Here is a 17,593-nt window from a genome sequence, read left to right on the forward strand (position 1 = left end):
ACTAATAAGCTTCCAAGGGAGCTGGTTATTTGACCTTCTGATTCTACAGTTAGTGCTCTAGTTATTTGCCCTAGAAACTACTGTCTTCTACATTGCTCCTCCAAGAGGAACCCCAGGTTTCCTTAGGGCAGCTCATAGCCAGGTGGGTTGGCACTATTTCCTCTTCTCTCCCGAGAGCCCTGGTGGGATACTGCTTTTTGGCACAGGGGCTGGGCTTCTGGGAGCTTCCTTGGATGGGGACCTGAACATCTGGTGTGACTCCGGCAAGCCCCACCCCTTTCTGACCCTCAGCCACCTAAGCGCTAGGGCTAGAGCTTCGCCAGACGTTTCAGAGGAGTCCCATGGAAAGTGCTCAGGCCAGGAGTCATCTGAGGGGCCCCAGTAAGTCACCCCTTTTCCTCTTTGAGGGGATGCTCCCTCTCCCCTTCTGGTCCCTTCCCTCCCCTCTCATTTTTGTGTTAATTGTTGGGCCACTGAGCATGTTGGCCAACGATTGGAGAAGGAAGATTTCCTGAGCCCCCTCTCATACCCACCATTTACTTTATCTCTTTCCTTTGTGTACTCAGCTGTCTGGGATTTATTCTCTTTGCCTCAAGGCAGTGAAGCAGGTCAAGTATTCAGAGGAGGGGGAGAGAGGACAGGGCCAAAAAAGAGACCAAAGAGAAGAGCCTCACAGGCACTCTGGATTGTTTTGAGGCAGCTCTCCATCGTTTTCTTTAAAAAGAATAGGAGCCAGTTTCTCCAAGGAAGTGGCAAAAGGCCCCTGTGGCATCAAAACAGCCCCAAGCTCTTAGAAAAGTACCAGTCTCCAGCCAACAGACCAGAAGACAGTGGGCAAGAGAGCAGGCAGGATTCAGGAGGAGAATAGTCAGAAAGGATAGCTCTGGCCTCTGTGTTTCAACTGCCTTGCTGCTGGTGCAAGGGCTGTTGGGGGTGGGGGAGAGCAGGGCAGGTGGATACTGAAACAGGTAAGGGGCTGGAATGTGGAGGCAATGCAGGTGTGACCTCTTTTTAACCTGGAGGGCGTTATAAAATTCTCGGCTGATGATGACCTCTCAGGCTGCCTTGAAGGCTCTTTGTGGGGGGACCAAGCACCCTCCCTCTCACCCCACCCTCATGCACAGGGCCCCACACTCACCATGCTGCCCCTGAGATCTTGATTTCTCGATGGCGTGGAGCTGAGATCAGCAACTCAAATCAGGAGGAGGTCCTCCCCCGGTGGGGCTCTGGCTGGTCAGCAGGTCAGAGATCCCCAGCAGCATTGGCCGGAGGAGGCCTAAATGCAGAGCAGGCCTTGGTCCTTGTGTCCAGCATCCTTTCCCCTTAATGATCTGTTCAGCTCCCTCTGCATTATATTACAGGAGTGATTTGGGGACTGTGGCGCAGGTTAATTAGAACAGCGCTACAGATGAAGTTGCCAAACTGGAATGATTATGTATCTTGTAACCTAACACCCATCTTAGGGGCTGGAACACCTGGAGTCGTTCATAGGCCCTGTACCTCAGAACAAGTGACACACCTAGATGTCACAAAAGCCTTCCTGCCTGAATTACTCCACCCAACCTAATGTTGGCTGACAGTGATATTAAAAGGCTCTCTTCCTTTTAGTTGCGTGACTTTTCACCTGTGTGGATGTTTTTGTTTGGGGTTGTAATAAATTAGAGGAGTTCAGGGGTTGGGATGACAAAATTTACTGCTCAGTGGAATTTGATTGTTTCCATCCCTTAAGATGAGATAAACCTGGCCTCCTGGTGCAAAGTTGTATCATGCAGGGCTCATACAAAACATTAGAGAGCTTCTTGTCCTTGCCTCACCAGTTAATTAACATCCTGAATATCACTGCTGGTGCTGTGGCTGAGACCCAGGTCTCCCCTCCTGGCAGGGTCATTTCTGATTCACATCCTGCTATACGCTGAGGCCTGACCTGCCCCTGACTGGGATATAGGAAGGCAAAATCTTGGAACTACAGAACCGTGGAGCTGGAGGAGACTCGGGCAACTATCTTCTCTTCTCCTTTTGTGGGTGAGGAAACGAAATTCTAGAGAGGCAAAGCCAAGTATCAAGATCACATAGTAAATTAGTGTCAGATTCTGAACAAATCCAGATCTTACTCCATTTCTCAGCCTTGACACTCTCTGGAGATCAACCCAGGTTAGACTTGAGCATTTGCCCTTCCATTGAAAATGTGTCTCCATGTGCCATCTCTTTAATTCTTATAATGAGTCTATAAGGAATATTTTGTTCCCATTTGACAGTTGAGGAAATCATAGCTCCTGGTTCATGAAGTGGGCTGGCCCTCAAATCATACCAGTTTTGGGGGCAGACTTGAGGCTTGCACCTCATTCTCCTACAACTACCAGGCATGTGAAGAGGCTGAATATAACACAATTGTTTGAAAGCCCCCCTACATGATCTGGGGAGATATTGCCCGTGGGAGACCCAGGTGACATCTGAATAGAAGAAATATGAGGTAGATTTGACTGACTGTTGGCCAGATCTCAGCTGCTCAGTGCAGTGTGGCCTTGGACTTTTCTCTGAGTAGGAGAGATCTGAGGTTAGTCTGGAGGATCTCTTGAACTAACATGGCCCCAGTGCTTCTCTCCTCTAGGGTGTAGCCTTTAGAGTTGGAACTTTTGGGTAGAGTCAAGAGCCTGTGATCTCAGAACAGGTGACTTAAGGGCTCAGGCTTCGAAGACCCAAGCAGGCACCCCATTTTTTAAGGAGGACCCAGCAGTAGGGCAGTGAGAACCTAGTGGGCCACCCCGGAATAAGCTTTTCTTCACCTTTGTTCCTCTATGTGCCAGGCTAAATATCTGGCCCCAGGTTTGCTTCTACTAGCTGGGCACTCAGGTGATGAACCAGGAAAGAGGTAGTTGCTTGGAAGAGAATACTGATGGGTGTGGCTGTTTGGAGGGTGATTACTCAGCTCTTCTGGCTCCAGCCCAGCTTCCGGATTTGGGAGCCTAAGGAGAAGCCTGGGTAGGATGTCAGCAGGGTCACTGTTCACTGTAATGTTGGAGGAGGAGGCTGCAAGGTATACATGTAAATGCATAGAGGCCTGGACAGAGCAGAGGGTCCCTCCTCCCAGGGTCCAGGTGGGAGCAGCTGGCCGAACCCCACCCTCACCTCTCATGAATGGGGGATTATCAGAGGCAGCCACAGCTCTCCCGACAGCCCCTTCCTGTCCTGCCCTGAGGGCTTTTTCTCTTTTCCACCCATCTCTTTAGATCCCTCTCCAGTTTTATTCTCCTGCCTTTCTTCCTTTTTGCCCCCCTTTTATCTCTTCTTTTCTTTCTTCAATCAATTTTCCATTTCCTCTTCCTTTAGCTCTTGTGTCCAGCATGGGAGTCCAGATGAGAGGCAGTGTTGGCATGTAGCTAACAAAGCCCAAGTCACAGAGCCCCTCCCTTGTACAACTCACCAAGGGCAGGAAGGCCCCCACGATATGTTCACATATGCTTTTGCCAATTTTGCAGCATATTTTTGGGGTGTACTTTCTTCTTAAAAGGAGCCCCTTGAAATGTAAAGCTTCAGGCTTTACAAAACTTGGCCATCCCTTGGTCAAGAGCACAGGCTATGGTGACCTGAAGTCCTGTGTCCCAATCCCAACCACTGATTGTTTGTGTGGCTGTGGGTGTTTTACTTAATTCTCCTGAGCTACACATCCCTCATTGGTAAAATGGGGAACATAATAGCACTGGCCTCATAAAATTGTTATGAGGATTAAATTTGATAATCCCTGTGAAGTGTCTGGCTCCTAAAAGAGACTTCATGAATGGAGCTGTTAGCCCTATTCATCATAGAATGGTATTTATGGAGCTCCTGCTAGAGCCAGCTATTGTGCCAGACACCAGAGCTTAGGAAATAAAAGACACAGGCCTTGAACATGTACCATGTAGTCTGCTGGAAGGGATATGACTCAGCCATACATTTGACTACGTTAGAAAGATGTTCTAGGAGAGGTGAAAACTCTTTGGGGGTTCAGAGATCCTTTTGCATCTTTCAATGCCCTCTCTTCCCTTCTTTTTTTCTTCCTTCCTTTTCCTTTTCTCCATTTTCCTTGGAGGGCATTTTTTACCTAAATATGTAATTTATAAGGCAGTATATTAATTGCCAGTTGTTTCTGATTGCACATTTGGTCTTAATATCAGCAACCATCCATTTATCCATCCATATGTGCTTGTCCATCTATCCATCCATCCATCCAACAAAATATTTTCTATGGTGTTATCAGTCCCTCTGGTTAGACACTGTGATTGGAAAAATAACTCTTGCCTTGGAGAGCTCAATCTGCCTACTTACTGCACTTTCCTTATTAAAGTGGGAGCTCCTGGGAGCAGCCAGACCTCTAGATCCTTCCTGCTCAAGGCATGACTATGGAACCAGCAGCATTGGCATCACCTGGGAGCTTGTTAGAAATGCAGACTCTCAGGTGCCCCCAGTACCTACTGAATCTGCACTGTAAGATCCCTAGGTGATTTGTATGTACCTTTAAGTTAGAGAATTACTGTTGTAGATCTCATGCTCAGGAGTGGGTAGAGGCTGTTATTCCTGGAGTGAGCTGGATTCAAAGACTAGATCTCGACATAGATGAACCCTGGGGTTCTCTTTAGCCAGTAGAGCCTACAGTTTTTCCTCTAAGTCCAAGTAATTTGACATCAGTAACAGTAACAGACCCTTTTGTTCCAGCTTCTCTAGGAAATTAAGTGAAGAAAGGCAGTTGGTGGGCGTGTGCTGGCCAGTGGCTCTGAAATGCAGAAGATAGAGAAGGCAGTGCCTGTGTCTGAGGACAGCAGAGGCATCTTGGCTCACTGTGAGCAGTGCTAGTTTGGCTCTCTGTTGTTTCTCTAATTTTCTGGAGGGAATTTTTATTGCATGACACCCCTTTTCCTAAGGTGTGATTTAGGCCCCAGGCTGTAGATGGAGCCTCAAATATCTGCACCAAAGAACTGGGGAAATAGAGATTCCCTAATCCTGGCTGATTTCTACTGGGTGGGAGCTGAACTTCCTCTGCAACCCTTCCCAGGGTCAACTTCCACAGGTGTGGGAACTAAGGCTGGAGGTTGGGGTGAGTGCAGACAGGTGTGTCCAACAGAATGACAGGGCATATTTGCTTCAACAAGCCACAGAAATAAAAATTAGCTTATAGATAATATGTGCTTCTGTGTGTCAGGCTTTTATGCCTCTGCAAAGAAATTGCATTTTCTCATTTTGTCCTTGCACCCTCTCTAGGATGTGGATGCTCTTGATACCTTCATTTTACAAGGGAGGAAACAGGCTCGAAGAGGATTCAGATCAGTGTAACCTAGGACACCCAGGCCTTTCCCACTACATTGTGTGTGTGTAGGCTCTGCATGGATCATGGAGAGAGTCCGTAGTGGTCTCTGGAGTTCTCTGGAGACCTTGCAAAGCCACTCAGGCCCTGCAGCACCAGGGCTCTGTGTAGGCCTGCCTGGATCTGAGGGGCAGTGTCTACATCGCCTTGTACTTTGAAATCAGTTTCAGAAAAACCATTGTCATTCAACTCTCTCCTCCCAAATTAGACAAAGAATGAATTTCAGATTATTTCTGAGTGTGGCCTCTTTCTTTGCATCTGTCTCTGGAGGATACTCTAAACTTCACCCTGGAGCAGCCCAGTAGTTTAAAGAAGTAGGAAGAGCAATGGGCTGGGAGATACTGCTTTTCATCCTAACTGAGCTATAGAACATACTGAACTTTGATGACTTTTTTTTTTTAAGAGTATGGCTAGAAATTAAATAGTATTGATGGAAATTTTATTATATTTATTTTCTCAGATAATCAACAGCTTATACATGGAATAACCTCTATGTACAGCTTGAATTTTACAAGGGCTCGGTCACCTACCAGCTCTGACGCCTAGATGCTTTATTTAACCTCTCTGTGCCTCACTTTAATAATAATAAGACCTACCTTCTAGGGCTGTTGTGAGGATTAATAATTTGTAAAGTGCTTGCAATTGTGCCTGGAACATAGTAAGTGCCATATAAATATTATCGGTGAAGTGAAAATGATTATTATTTCAGTCACAGCTTAAATGAATCACTACCTTCAAAATGTATTTTTTGATGACTGTGTGCCATGTATTCTGTATAACTGGTTCATTTTCATATTGCTTCGTCAACATGCATGTTTTTAAAAATTTATTTGTATATTTTAAAATAATTTTTCAATCATAGTTGGCATACAATATTATATTAGCTTCAGGTTTACAACATAGTGATTAGACATTTACATAACTTACAAAGTGATCACCCCAATAAGGTTAGTACACACTTGACACCATACACGGTTATTACAATATTATTGACTGTATTACCTATGTAATATAGCTAATATAGTCAATGTACTTTACATCCCCATGACTTTTTGTAAGTGCCAAGTAGTGCATCTTAATCTCTTTCCCTATTTCACCCATTACCCCAAACCCCTTCCCATCTGGCAAGCATCAAAATGTTCTCTGCACCTATGAGTGTGTTTCTGTTTTGTTTGTTTATTTTGTTTTTTAGATTCCACACATCAGGGAAATAATACAGCCTCTGTTTTTCTCTGCCTGACTTATTTCACTCAGGACAATACCCTCCACCCATGTTGCAAATGGCAAGATTTCATTATTTTTTATGGCTGAATATTATTTCATTGTATATGAACCACCTCTTCTTTATCCATTTGTCTACTGATGGACACTTAGGTCACTTTCATATCTCAGCTATTGTAAATGATGCTGCAATGCACAAAAGGGTGTAGCAGACCCTGTCCAGCAGAGTCCGCCTGTTGTGGCTTATGATGAGAATGAATACACAGGCGACAACAATCCTGTGTGGAAAAAGGGAACAGCATGGCTACTCTCTCAAGGGGAGAGTGCCTATGGTGCCTCGGCCATTCCCTCAAGAGGGGAGCACCCCAACCCTTGCCTAAACAGGCTTTTATTGTTTTCCTGGGGTCTTACATCAGAGAAAGATTTATTATCTATCACACAGAATATTATTATCTGTATTCTAGGTACAATCAAGGAAATGAAAATAACATGTAAAGGGGGATGGCAATGAGCGGATTAGCTCTGTCCTTGGGAGAGCTCACACAGGTTTTGGAAATTACCTTGAAGATAGTCAATACATATCTGTTGCTTTAGACCAGGGTGGTGGAGTTTTAGCAAGAGCAAGCTATAACAATCTGTAAGCATTTTCTAGGCCTGATTCCCACGAGGAAACTCGGTTTGAAGATCTGGCTCCTGCCCACAACTTTACTTCTGTAGGTTTTCCATACAGAGCTGAGTTACATTTGCCAGGCCAAGACAAACCATTCCCCTACAATTCCCCGCCCCCCCCCTTTTTTTTTGTTAAGGCTGTTGTGGTGATATATCCCACAAGACTTGCTACTTGCTGGTGTCTTTTGTGACCCTGGGCAAATAATTTGTAAATGTATCATAATATACAAAATGTCATTAAAATCAATAAACAACCAGCGGTTCCAGTGACCCACAATCTTAGGGTGAGTCCATCAAACCAGTGTTTTGGGTTTAATGAGACAAGATTATCACTAGGGGTTTGAAGCATCTCCTGTTTCATTAAGCGTTGAATGTCCTGCAACTGTTTGTGCAATTCTAGTTGTGCAATTCTAGTTGCAATTTATTGATTTGTCTCTTTAAATTAGTGGAAAAAGCTCCTCTTTGATGTTGAATATCACTCCAGGAATATTGGCTGGAGTTCTATTGTAGTGGGGTGACACACAGTTTGGAGAAACCAGGATCACAGGTCATCTGCTGATGGGTCACTAGTGCATCTGGTGTTCACCGATCCAGTTGAGCGCTGATTCAACTGCAGAAAGTCAAGTCAGGATTTCTTGATCAATCTGGGCCTGTTGAAGCATTTCTAAAGTGGAATTGATTAAGAGAACATCAACAGTATGAGCTGTTTGAACTGACCCAATGAGGACAGTGGTTGCCGTGGCCACAGTAGCTGCGACAACTATAGCAGAAACAATAAATGTAATCAAAGTGCCAACAAACCATTGGACTCTTAAAGAAGCCAGCATATTGTTAAGCGCTATTATGCCATGGGGATCTTCCCATTCTTTGGTTACATTAACTGGCATCTATATCTGACTTTGTCTTCTAACTATATAAACTGTAGTGAGGCTTAACTGAGTAATATTGAGATGAGTAAGACAGCTGGCATATATGGAGCCTGTGGAAAACAGGCAAAGAATAAATTTTTGTTGATTTGTTATAAAGACTTGAGTTGTCCCTGGAATTGCCAAAAACAAGTAAGGGTGAGAGGTACAAACTGTGACCCAATCTTGTTTTAGAGGGCCATTCTGATAGAGGGAGGTTTAAAAAAATTTTTTTATACAGGTGTTTTCTAGTAATAAAAGGCAAGCCCATTTTCCATGAGTTGTGATGCCAAGGGCTAGTGTGGTTGGGAAAAACAATTCTGATTATAGATGCCCCAGTACCGGGCCCCTCCCACCATACATTAGTATATAGGATTTCAGGCAGAGCCAAAACTATTGTTGTGCCAAACTTAGCCAGTACTTTCCAATTAGCTCCCCAGTTCTCTACTATAAAAGGACTTTTGGGGAGAAAAGCAATAGTGGCATTCGGTCTTCTGCACAAAGACCAAGAGACTGAGTCTTTGTGGCTTTTGTCTAAAGTGCAAGGTGGAACCGGAGAGAGATGGAGAGTGTGATAAATCCTCTCCTGGGTATGCAGGCCAATTACAGTTACTATGGAAAACTGATAGTAATTACCGTATTGCTCTTTGCTTGCAGCATAAATTGCTCCTTTGAAGGAAAACACAAAGTGTCAATAAGAACAGAAAAATAAATTAGTAAATACTTAGTAACATAAACTGCATTTTTTGGCACCAGAATCCAGTGCTTGTTTTCTTCTAGTTGGCCAGTGTCAGCTGGGCCACCTGGTCTGCTAGCTGATTGGTTTTCATCTCCAGGTAGCAGAATTTGATGTCTGTTTTGTTATAAAACTTCACTCTTTTAGCTGGAAGCCAGACAGGACCTGTAGGGATGGAAACATATGCATACCCACTTTTCCATGTTAGGAGATCTATAGGACTCTGCCAAGTACCATCTCCCAGTGGATCTCTGTACAAAACTGGAGCATAAGATGACTTTGGTTCTTTCTTCTGAAAATGTTTCTCGGATGGAGTAGAGAGTGATTCATCACAGTTTAGAAAATTATAGGTAAACATAGTTAACAATCAAATTTTGGGGGGTAGACTCCTGACTCCCCCTTTTTTGTTTTTTTAAGATTTCTAAAGGTATGATGCTCCCGTTCAACAATTGTCTGACTGGTTGGATTATAAGGTATTTCTGTTTTATGTTGGATATTCCAATGCTGAAGGAAGGCTTGAGTAGAATGAGCAAGACATCCTGGGCCATTATCAGTTTTAATTTGCTGAGGCTGATTCAAATGACTGAAGGCTTCAAGCCAATGGGTTTGTATATTTTTAGCAGATTCTCCTGTTAAAGCAGATGCATGTAGGGCACCAGAGTAAGTAGGGGAACAGTTTGTCTTGGCCTGGCAAATGTGACTCAGCTCTGTATGGAAAACCTACAGAAGTGAGGTGGTGGGCAGGAGCCAGATCTTCAAACCGAGTTTTCCTGTGGGAATCAGGCCTAGAAAATGCTTACAGATTGTTATAGCTTGCTCTTGCTAAAACTCCACCACCCTGGTCTAAAGCAACAGATATGTATTGACTATCTTCAAGGTAATTTCCAAAGCCTGTGTGAGCTCTCCCAAGGACAGAGCTAATCCGCTCATTACCAACAGAAATGTGCATGTATTTGAATTTTCCAAAGGGAGGGTAATGAGTGACATCTGTATGCCAAATCATTTGAGAATTTAGTCCTCGAGGGTTAGTTAACTCCTATGGATGGAGGTGCCTTAGTAAGGGCTTGACAATCAGGGCATTCTTTAATATTTTGCTTAGCTTGGGAATGATAAAGAAATGATGTTTTAACTTTTTTAATTACTTTTTTTGTTTAGTTTTGGGAGTCTGATTTTTTGCCCTTCTGGAAGGGCTCCTTTAAGCTCTTAACCTTTGGCTTTCTGGTTTGCAATAGGTAGGGAGCAGTTAGCTGAAAAATAGCCTCAGTTTTAAAAGTGTCATTTTTTTCTTCATTTGGAAAGACAGGCCCTCTGCTGATTTTGCAAGCTGCAATGAGTTAGAGTAGCAAGTTAACGGTCTTGTTGTTTTTAGGACTTCGTAGTTCTTCGTTTTAGAGTTTGCAACGAAAATGAGGAATATGAGGGGTGTTATGCTCAAACATGTTTTAGACAAAAGTGGTTATGGGTCAAGGGCCTTATGTGACTTGATTGACTAATCTTTTTTTGGGGGGAATAGAATAGCCAGTTTTTCCCGAGGAAATGATTAGTGTTTACAGGTACTGAGTTAAAAAATGGTACTTGGTCTTCTGCAGAGAAGGGTAGTTCTCTTCAGGAGATAGTATACTTATATTTTATTTTTACAAGAAAAGGTCATGGCTCTGGCATAAACAAGGAGGATTCTTAATATTTCTTTAACACGTCAAACCTCCTGTCCCACTCATAGCATGCTTTAGATTGACAAATTTACGAACACATTCATAACTTTTAGAAACAGTTTTTCTCTACTGGCAAATGTACTTACTTTTTTTTCTTGGTGATTACTGCATTCTTGCAATGTGCTCAAAAGTGAGCTGTCTAATTATCTAGCATCCTTAAAACTTTTTTAGGGAGGTTAAAGAAGAGGGAGGGAAGATGCTAAGCTCAGCATAGCTTGTTCCCAGAACTGAAGCAGTCCCTGGGTCTTCAGAAAAAGGATTCAGAATGGTTAAAAGATGCATTTCCTCATTGTTTTTCTTTCTGAGTTTTTTACTGTCTGAGGGAAGTGAGATCTTTTTCTCTTTTTTAAAATAATCATTTAAAATTCTTTCTGAGTAGAATGTTTATGATGTAATAATATTAGAGATCTCATTCTATTTATTAAAACATTTTGAGACTGAGATGTTACTTTTAAAACAGAAACAAAAATAAAATTCAGGCAAACCAGTATTTTCAAATTAACTCCTCTAAAGGAGGGAGTGAGACACTAGTCTTTATCTCACACCACCTGGTGCTGTTTCAACTTTTGCCCAACTTCTCCTGAATAACTAAGTCTAAAGATCCCTTATCAGGGAGATATTTAGCAGTTTTTTAAAAACTGCCAAATTAGCATAAAATAAAACATAAAATAAAACAAATTGCTCTTGTTCTTTAGAGAGTCTATACTTGTTGTTAAAAAGTTTCCATTTTTACTTTTGATTTCTGTCATTCAGATTCCACAGCCCGTATTAAACCTTAACTAATTAGCTATTGGGGAGTATAGTGTGGTGGGTCAGAAATGTACTGTTGGTGAAAACTGTCAGGGAGGGCTGCCTGGTATCCAGGGTACCCTAACCCCACTTATGAGTTTCAGGTTTTTCACATGTGTCTAAGACTGCGAGGGGGGCCTTGAAGCACCAGGTGACCAACCTTTATATTGTGATCCCTGATCGAGCCAAGAGTTAAATTACTGTGATTAGAATTCCCCATGAGACCCCTATACATCTCAGGGATTGACCCCAGACACCTCTGCAAGGGTCCAACTCACATAGGAACGCTTGAGATCTCAAGCCGGAGGGAGGAAATGCCTCTTATCTTTGGTGTCTTGAGACACTAATGAACAACCCTGTTAACTCACTCTGAGTTCTCAAAGCAATCTTCGGAGTCCGGTTAAAACTGAAATATTCATTTACTATATGCTTTACTATACCTGTTTACAGGTAGGTGGAGGGAAAAGGCAGAATCAACAGGGCTGCAAAAAGCAGCTTTTAAAGAAAGAATGCACAGAGGCACTTGTAAAAAAAAGCTAATTGAAAGGAAATTTCATTGCTCTCTCTCCTAAGCCTAAAACCTGATTGGGGATTGTGCCAGGGCAATGGGCTTGTGAGTGTTTTTTACAGTGTAACTCTCGTTGTGTGGGCTTTTGCTCGCAGTTGGCAGGAAACCTAGTGTTCTTTCTTGGCCTGTGTCCAAGTCATACCTGTCACAGGTGTCTTTGTTGTAGCGAGAGCCTTTGTGGCTCTTAAATGCTCAACCTGTGCCTGCAGGGTGCGGCAATTGCCGGAGAGAGAGAGCAAGGCTTCTGCTTACTAAAGAAAGCGTGGTTGCAGAGAGAGAGACCTTGGAAAAATACCCCTTTTCCCTAAAATACAACACACCCTATGCCCTCAGAAAAGTACTTGGGGTCATTGGCCCTTACCTGGGCTTTTGCTCATGTGCCACCCACATTGGTGTGTTGACCACAACCTAATAGCCTTGGCTGATAGCCTTCAAGTCCCTGTCCAGCAGAGTCTGCCTGTTGTTGCTTATGACCAGAATCAATACTCAGGCGACAACAATACTGTGTGGAAAAAGGGAACAGGCACGGCTGCTTTCTCGAGGGGAGAGTGCCTCTGGTGCCTTGGCCACTCCCTCAAGAGGGGAGTGCCTCAATCCTTGCCTAGACAGGGTTTTATTGTTTTCCTGGGGTCTTGCATCAAAGAAAGATTTATTATCTATCACACAGAATATTATTATCTGTATTTTAGGTACAATCAAGAAAATGAAAATAACATGCAAAGGGGGATGGCAATGAGTGGATTAGCTCTGTCCTTGGGAGAGCTCACACAGGCTTTGGAAATTACCTTGAAGATAGACGATACATATCTGTTGCTTTAGACCAGGGTGAGGGAGTTTTAGCAAGAGCAAGCTATAACAATCTGTAAGCATTTTCTAGGCCTGATTCCCACGAGGAAACTCGGTTTGAAGATCTGGCTCCTGCCCACCACCTCACTTCTGTAGGTTTTCCATACAGAGCTGAGTCACATTTGCCAGGCCAAGAAAAACCAGTCCCCTACAAAATGGTGCATATGTCTTTTCAAATTAGTGTTTTGGGGTTCTCTGGAAAAATACTGTGAAGTGAAATTGCTGGGTCGTATGGCAGTTCTATTTTCAATTTTTTGAGGAACCTCCACATTGTTTTCCATAGTGGCTGCACCAGTTTGCATTCCCAATAACAGAACAAGGGTTCCCTTTTCTCTACATCCTCCCCAACACTTGTTTGTTGATTTATTGATGATAGTGTTCTGACAGGTATGAGGTGATATTTCATTGTAGTTTTTATTTGCATTTCTCTGATGATTAATGATGTTGAACATCTTTCTGTATGTCTATTGGCCATCTGTGTGTCCTTTGTGGAGAAATGTCTTTCAGGTCCTCTGCCTCTTTTTAAATTGGATTTGTTCTTGGTATTAAGCTGCATGAGTTCCTAATATATATTTAGGATATTAACCCCTTGTTGGACAGACCATTGGTAAGTATCTTCTCCCATTCAGTAGGTAGTCTTTTAGTTTTGTTGATGTTTTCTTTTGCCGTGCAAGAACTCTTTAGTTTGGTGTAGTCCCATTTGTTTATGTTCTCTTTTGTTCCCCTTGACTGAGGAGACATATCCAAAAACATCACTAAAAGCAATGACAGAGTTCCGGTCAAGATGGAGGTGTAGGTAGAAACCCTTCACTTCCTCACATAACCAAAAGGAGAAAAATAACCAATCTAAAATCAATAAACAACCAGAAGTGCCAGAAAATCAAACTGCATGGAACTCTGACAACCAAGGAATTATAGAAACAGTCAAACAGAACAACCAAACCAGTAAGATGGCAAATGGAGAGAAACTCTGGTGAGGTGGCAGACTGTGGGGGCAGAACTGGCTGCAGTGTGGTGGCAGGCTATGAGAGAGGGGCTAACTTAAGGGGAAACTGAGACTCAGAGGTGTCTGTGGACTACAGCAGTTGCCATGGTGGGAGAAACTCCAAGTCTCACACAAGAGTTTGTTGAAAAGAGATGAGCAGGTGAGCTGCATTGTTCCCTCTCTGGCCCCTCCCCCACAGGCATAGCCACATCACGGAGGTTTGCCCTGCTGGGTGAATACCTAAGGCCCATCCCTTTACAACTAATCAGGAGCCTCAAGCAAAGAAATAAGGGCAAAAATGAAAGAACTGAGCAAAACCTCAGAAAGAATGCTAAGTGAGGAGGAGATAGCCAACCTATGTAATGGAGAATTTAAAGCCCTGGTAATCAAAATGCTCACAGAACTCATTGAGCATTGAGCTCATTGAACTCTTGCTCAAAAAATGAAAGAACAAATGAAAGATATCCAAAATGAAATAAAGCAAAATATTCGAGGGAACCAACAGTGACAGGAAGGAAACCAGGTCTCAAAGCAATGGTTTGGAACAAAAGGAAGAAATAAACATCCAAGCAGAACAGAATGAAGAAACAAGAATCCAAAAAAAATGAAGAGAGACTGAGGAATCTCTGGGACAACCTGAAACATCCCAATATCATAATTATAGGGGTGCCAGAAGGAGAACAATGGCAAGAAATTGAAAACTTATTTGAACAAATAATGAAGAAAAATTTCCCCAATCTGGCAAAGGAAGTAGACTTTCAGAAAGCCCGGGAAGCCAGAGTTCCAAATAAGTTGGACTCAAAGAGGAGCACACCAAGGCACATCATCATTAAGTTACCAAAGATTAAAGACAAAGAGACAGTCTTAAAAGCAGCAAGAGGGAAGGAAAGAGTTACCTACAAAGGAGTGCCCATAAGGCTATCAACTGATTTCTCAAAAGGAATCTTACAGGCAAGAAGGGGCTGGAAAGAAGTATTCAAAGTCATGAAAGGCAAGGATCTACATCCAAGCATACTTTATCCAACAAAGCTTTCATTTAGAATGGAAAGGCAGATAAAGTGCTTCCCAGATAAGGTCGAGTTAAAAGAGTTCATCATCACCAAGCCCTTATTGTATGAAATGTTAGAGGGACTTATCTAAGAAAAAGAAGATAAAAAACATGAACAGTAAAATGACAACAAGTTCAACTATCAACAAATGAACCTAAAATAATAAAAGAAAGAAAAACATTGAAAACAAAAACTAAGCAAAAAGTAGAACAGGAACAGAATCAGAGAAATGGACATCACATGGAGGGTTTTCAGTGGGGATGGGGAAGGGAGGAATAGGGGGCAAAAAGGTACAGGGAAGAAGCATAATGGGTAGGCATTAAATAGATGAGGAGAGGTAAAAAATGGTATAGAAAACAGAGAAGTCAAAGAACTTGTATGTACAACCCATGGACATGAACTAAGAGAGAGGGGTTGCTGGAGGGTTGGGGGGTTCAGGGTGGAAGGGGGATAAAGGGGGAAAATGGGGAAAACTATAATAGCATAATCAATACAATGTAATTTAAAAAAGCAATGACAAAAAGTTAACTGCCTATGTTTTCTTCTAGGAGTTTTATAGCTTCGAGTTTTACTTTTAAGTCTAATTTATTTTGAATCTATTCTTGTATACAGCATAAGAAAGTGATCTAGGTATATTCTTTTGCATGTATCTGTCCAGTTTTCCCAACAAAATTTATTGACGAGACTATCTTTACCCCATTTTATATTCTTGCCTTCTTTGTCATATATTAATTGACTATACAGATGTGGATTTATTTCTGACTTTCTATTCTGCTCCATTAATGTATGTGTCTGTTTTATGTCATTACTGTGCTGTTTTGCTTACCACTACTTACAATATTGTTTGATATCAAGTAATGTAATACCTCCAACTTAGTTCCTTCTCAAGATTTTTTTAGGCTATTTGGGGTCTTTTGTGGTTCCATATAAATTTTAGGATTATTTGTTCTGTTTCTGCAAAAAATGCCATTGTTATTTTAATATGGATTGCATTGAATCTGTAGATTGTTTGGGGTAGTATGGACATTTTAATGATGATACTTTTTCCTACATTCAACCTATATCCTTCCATTTATTTGTATATTCTTTAATTTTCTTCTTCAGTGTCTCATAGTTTTTCAAGTAAAAGTCTTTTTTTTCCTTCTTGGTTAAATTTATTTCTAGGTATTTTTTTGTGTGTGCAATTGTAAATGAGACTGTTCCTTCTTATTTTAAATTTTAATTAATTTTTTAAATTAAAAAATTTTAAGTTACAGTTGATATTCGATTATTATATTGGTTTCAACAGCATAGCATAGTGGTTAGGCATTTATATAACTTACAAAGTGATCCCCCCCAATAAGTTTTGCAACCACCTGGCACCATACAGTTATTATAATACTATACCGACTATATTTACTATATTGTGCTGTACATCCCCATGACCATTTTGTAACCACCAATTGTACTTCATAATTTTTCCCTTTTTCATCCAGCCCCTAATTTCCCTCCCATATGGCAACCATCAGTTTGTTCTTTGTATCTATGAGTCTGTTCCCATTTTGTTTATTTGTTTATTTTGTTTTTTAGGTTTCACATATAAATAAAATCATATGGTATTTGTCTTTTCCCATCTGACATTTTTAACTTAGAATGATACCCTCTAGATCTATTCATGTTGTTGTAAATTGTAAGATTTCATTCTTTTTATGGCCTAGTAATATTCCATTGACTGTACCACATCATCTTTATCCATTTGTCTTTTGATTGGAGCATTTAATTCATTTACATTTATAATGATTATTGATAGCTGTGTATTTATTTTCATTTTATTGTTTCCTGATTGTTTTTGTAGTTCTTGTCTGTTTATTTCTTATTTTCTCTGTATGTTGATGACTTTCTGCAGGGTTGTGTTTAAATTACTTTCTCTTTATTTCTTGTATATCTCTTGTATTTTTTTGATTTGTGGTTACCATGTACTTCATATATAGCAAACTATGTTTATAGCAGTCTATAAACTTAATGTACCCCTAAGTTCAAACACATTCTAAAATTGTGAACATTTTTACTTATACCCTCAATGTTTATGTTTCTGTCATTATTTTTTCCTCTTTTGTTTCTTTGTTTGTGTATATCCTTTAATTTACTATTTTAATTACACATAATCTTCCTACTTTTGCCTTTTAATCTTTGTATTAGCTTTAGTGTTGGTTGATACACTGATTGTATTATATGTTTGCCTTTGTCAATGAGAATATTTTTCTTTGCAATATTTTCTTATTTATATTTTTATATTTCTTCCTCTTTCTCTTCTTCCTTCTCCTTCTTCTTCTTGCCCTTTTAGCATTTCTTATAATACTGATTTGGTGGTGATAAATTCCTTTATCTTTTTCTCTTCTGGACAACTCTTTATCTGTCCTTAAATTAAAAATGATAGCTTTGTTAGGTAGAGTAATCTCTATTGTAAGTCCTTGCTTTCCATCACTTTGATATTTCCTGCCTCTCTTTTTTGGCCTGAAAAGTTTCTGTTGAGAAATCAGCTAAAACTCTTATGGAGCTTTCCTGTAGGTATCTAACTGATTTTCTCTTGCTGCTTTTAAGATTCTTTTTAAAAATTATTTAAAAAATTCAATAGGAGGGGCGACTCCCAAGTTAATTTTACAAGATCAGCATTATCCTAATTCAAAAACCAGATAAAAACACTATAAAGAAAGAAAACTACAGGTCTGTGTTCATCACTTGATGAACATAGATGCAAAAATCCTGAGCAAAATATTAGCAAACTGAACCCACCAATTT

General features: G+C 41.1%; 1 protein-coding gene across 6 annotated transcripts in view; it reads right to left on the reverse strand.

Annotated features, from left to right (window-relative positions):
- TMPRSS4 (transmembrane serine protease 4) overlaps positions 1-1,392 on the reverse strand; it is a 33,824-nt gene extending 32,432 nt beyond the window's left edge. For all 6 annotated transcript variants that reach the window (XM_037057496.1, XM_037057492.1, XM_037057490.1 and 3 more), the window contains exon 1: positions 1,139-1,392. Coding sequence is in view for 5 of the 6 variants with exons in the window: in XM_037057492.1 (XP_036913387.1) it covers positions 1,139-1,141 (3 nt within the window). In the remaining variant the exon portion in view is untranslated. The remainder of the gene's footprint in view (positions 1-1,138) is intronic.
- Between the last annotated feature and the right edge of the window lie 16,201 nt (positions 1,393-17,593).

The sequence above is a fragment of the Sturnira hondurensis genome, unplaced genomic scaffold, assembly GCF_014824575.4.
Source record: "Sturnira hondurensis isolate 20B ecotype Veracruz unplaced genomic scaffold, ASM1482457v3 Scaffold0009719, whole genome shotgun sequence".
Classification (NCBI taxonomy): Eukaryota; Metazoa; Chordata; class Mammalia; order Chiroptera; family Phyllostomidae; genus Sturnira; species Sturnira hondurensis.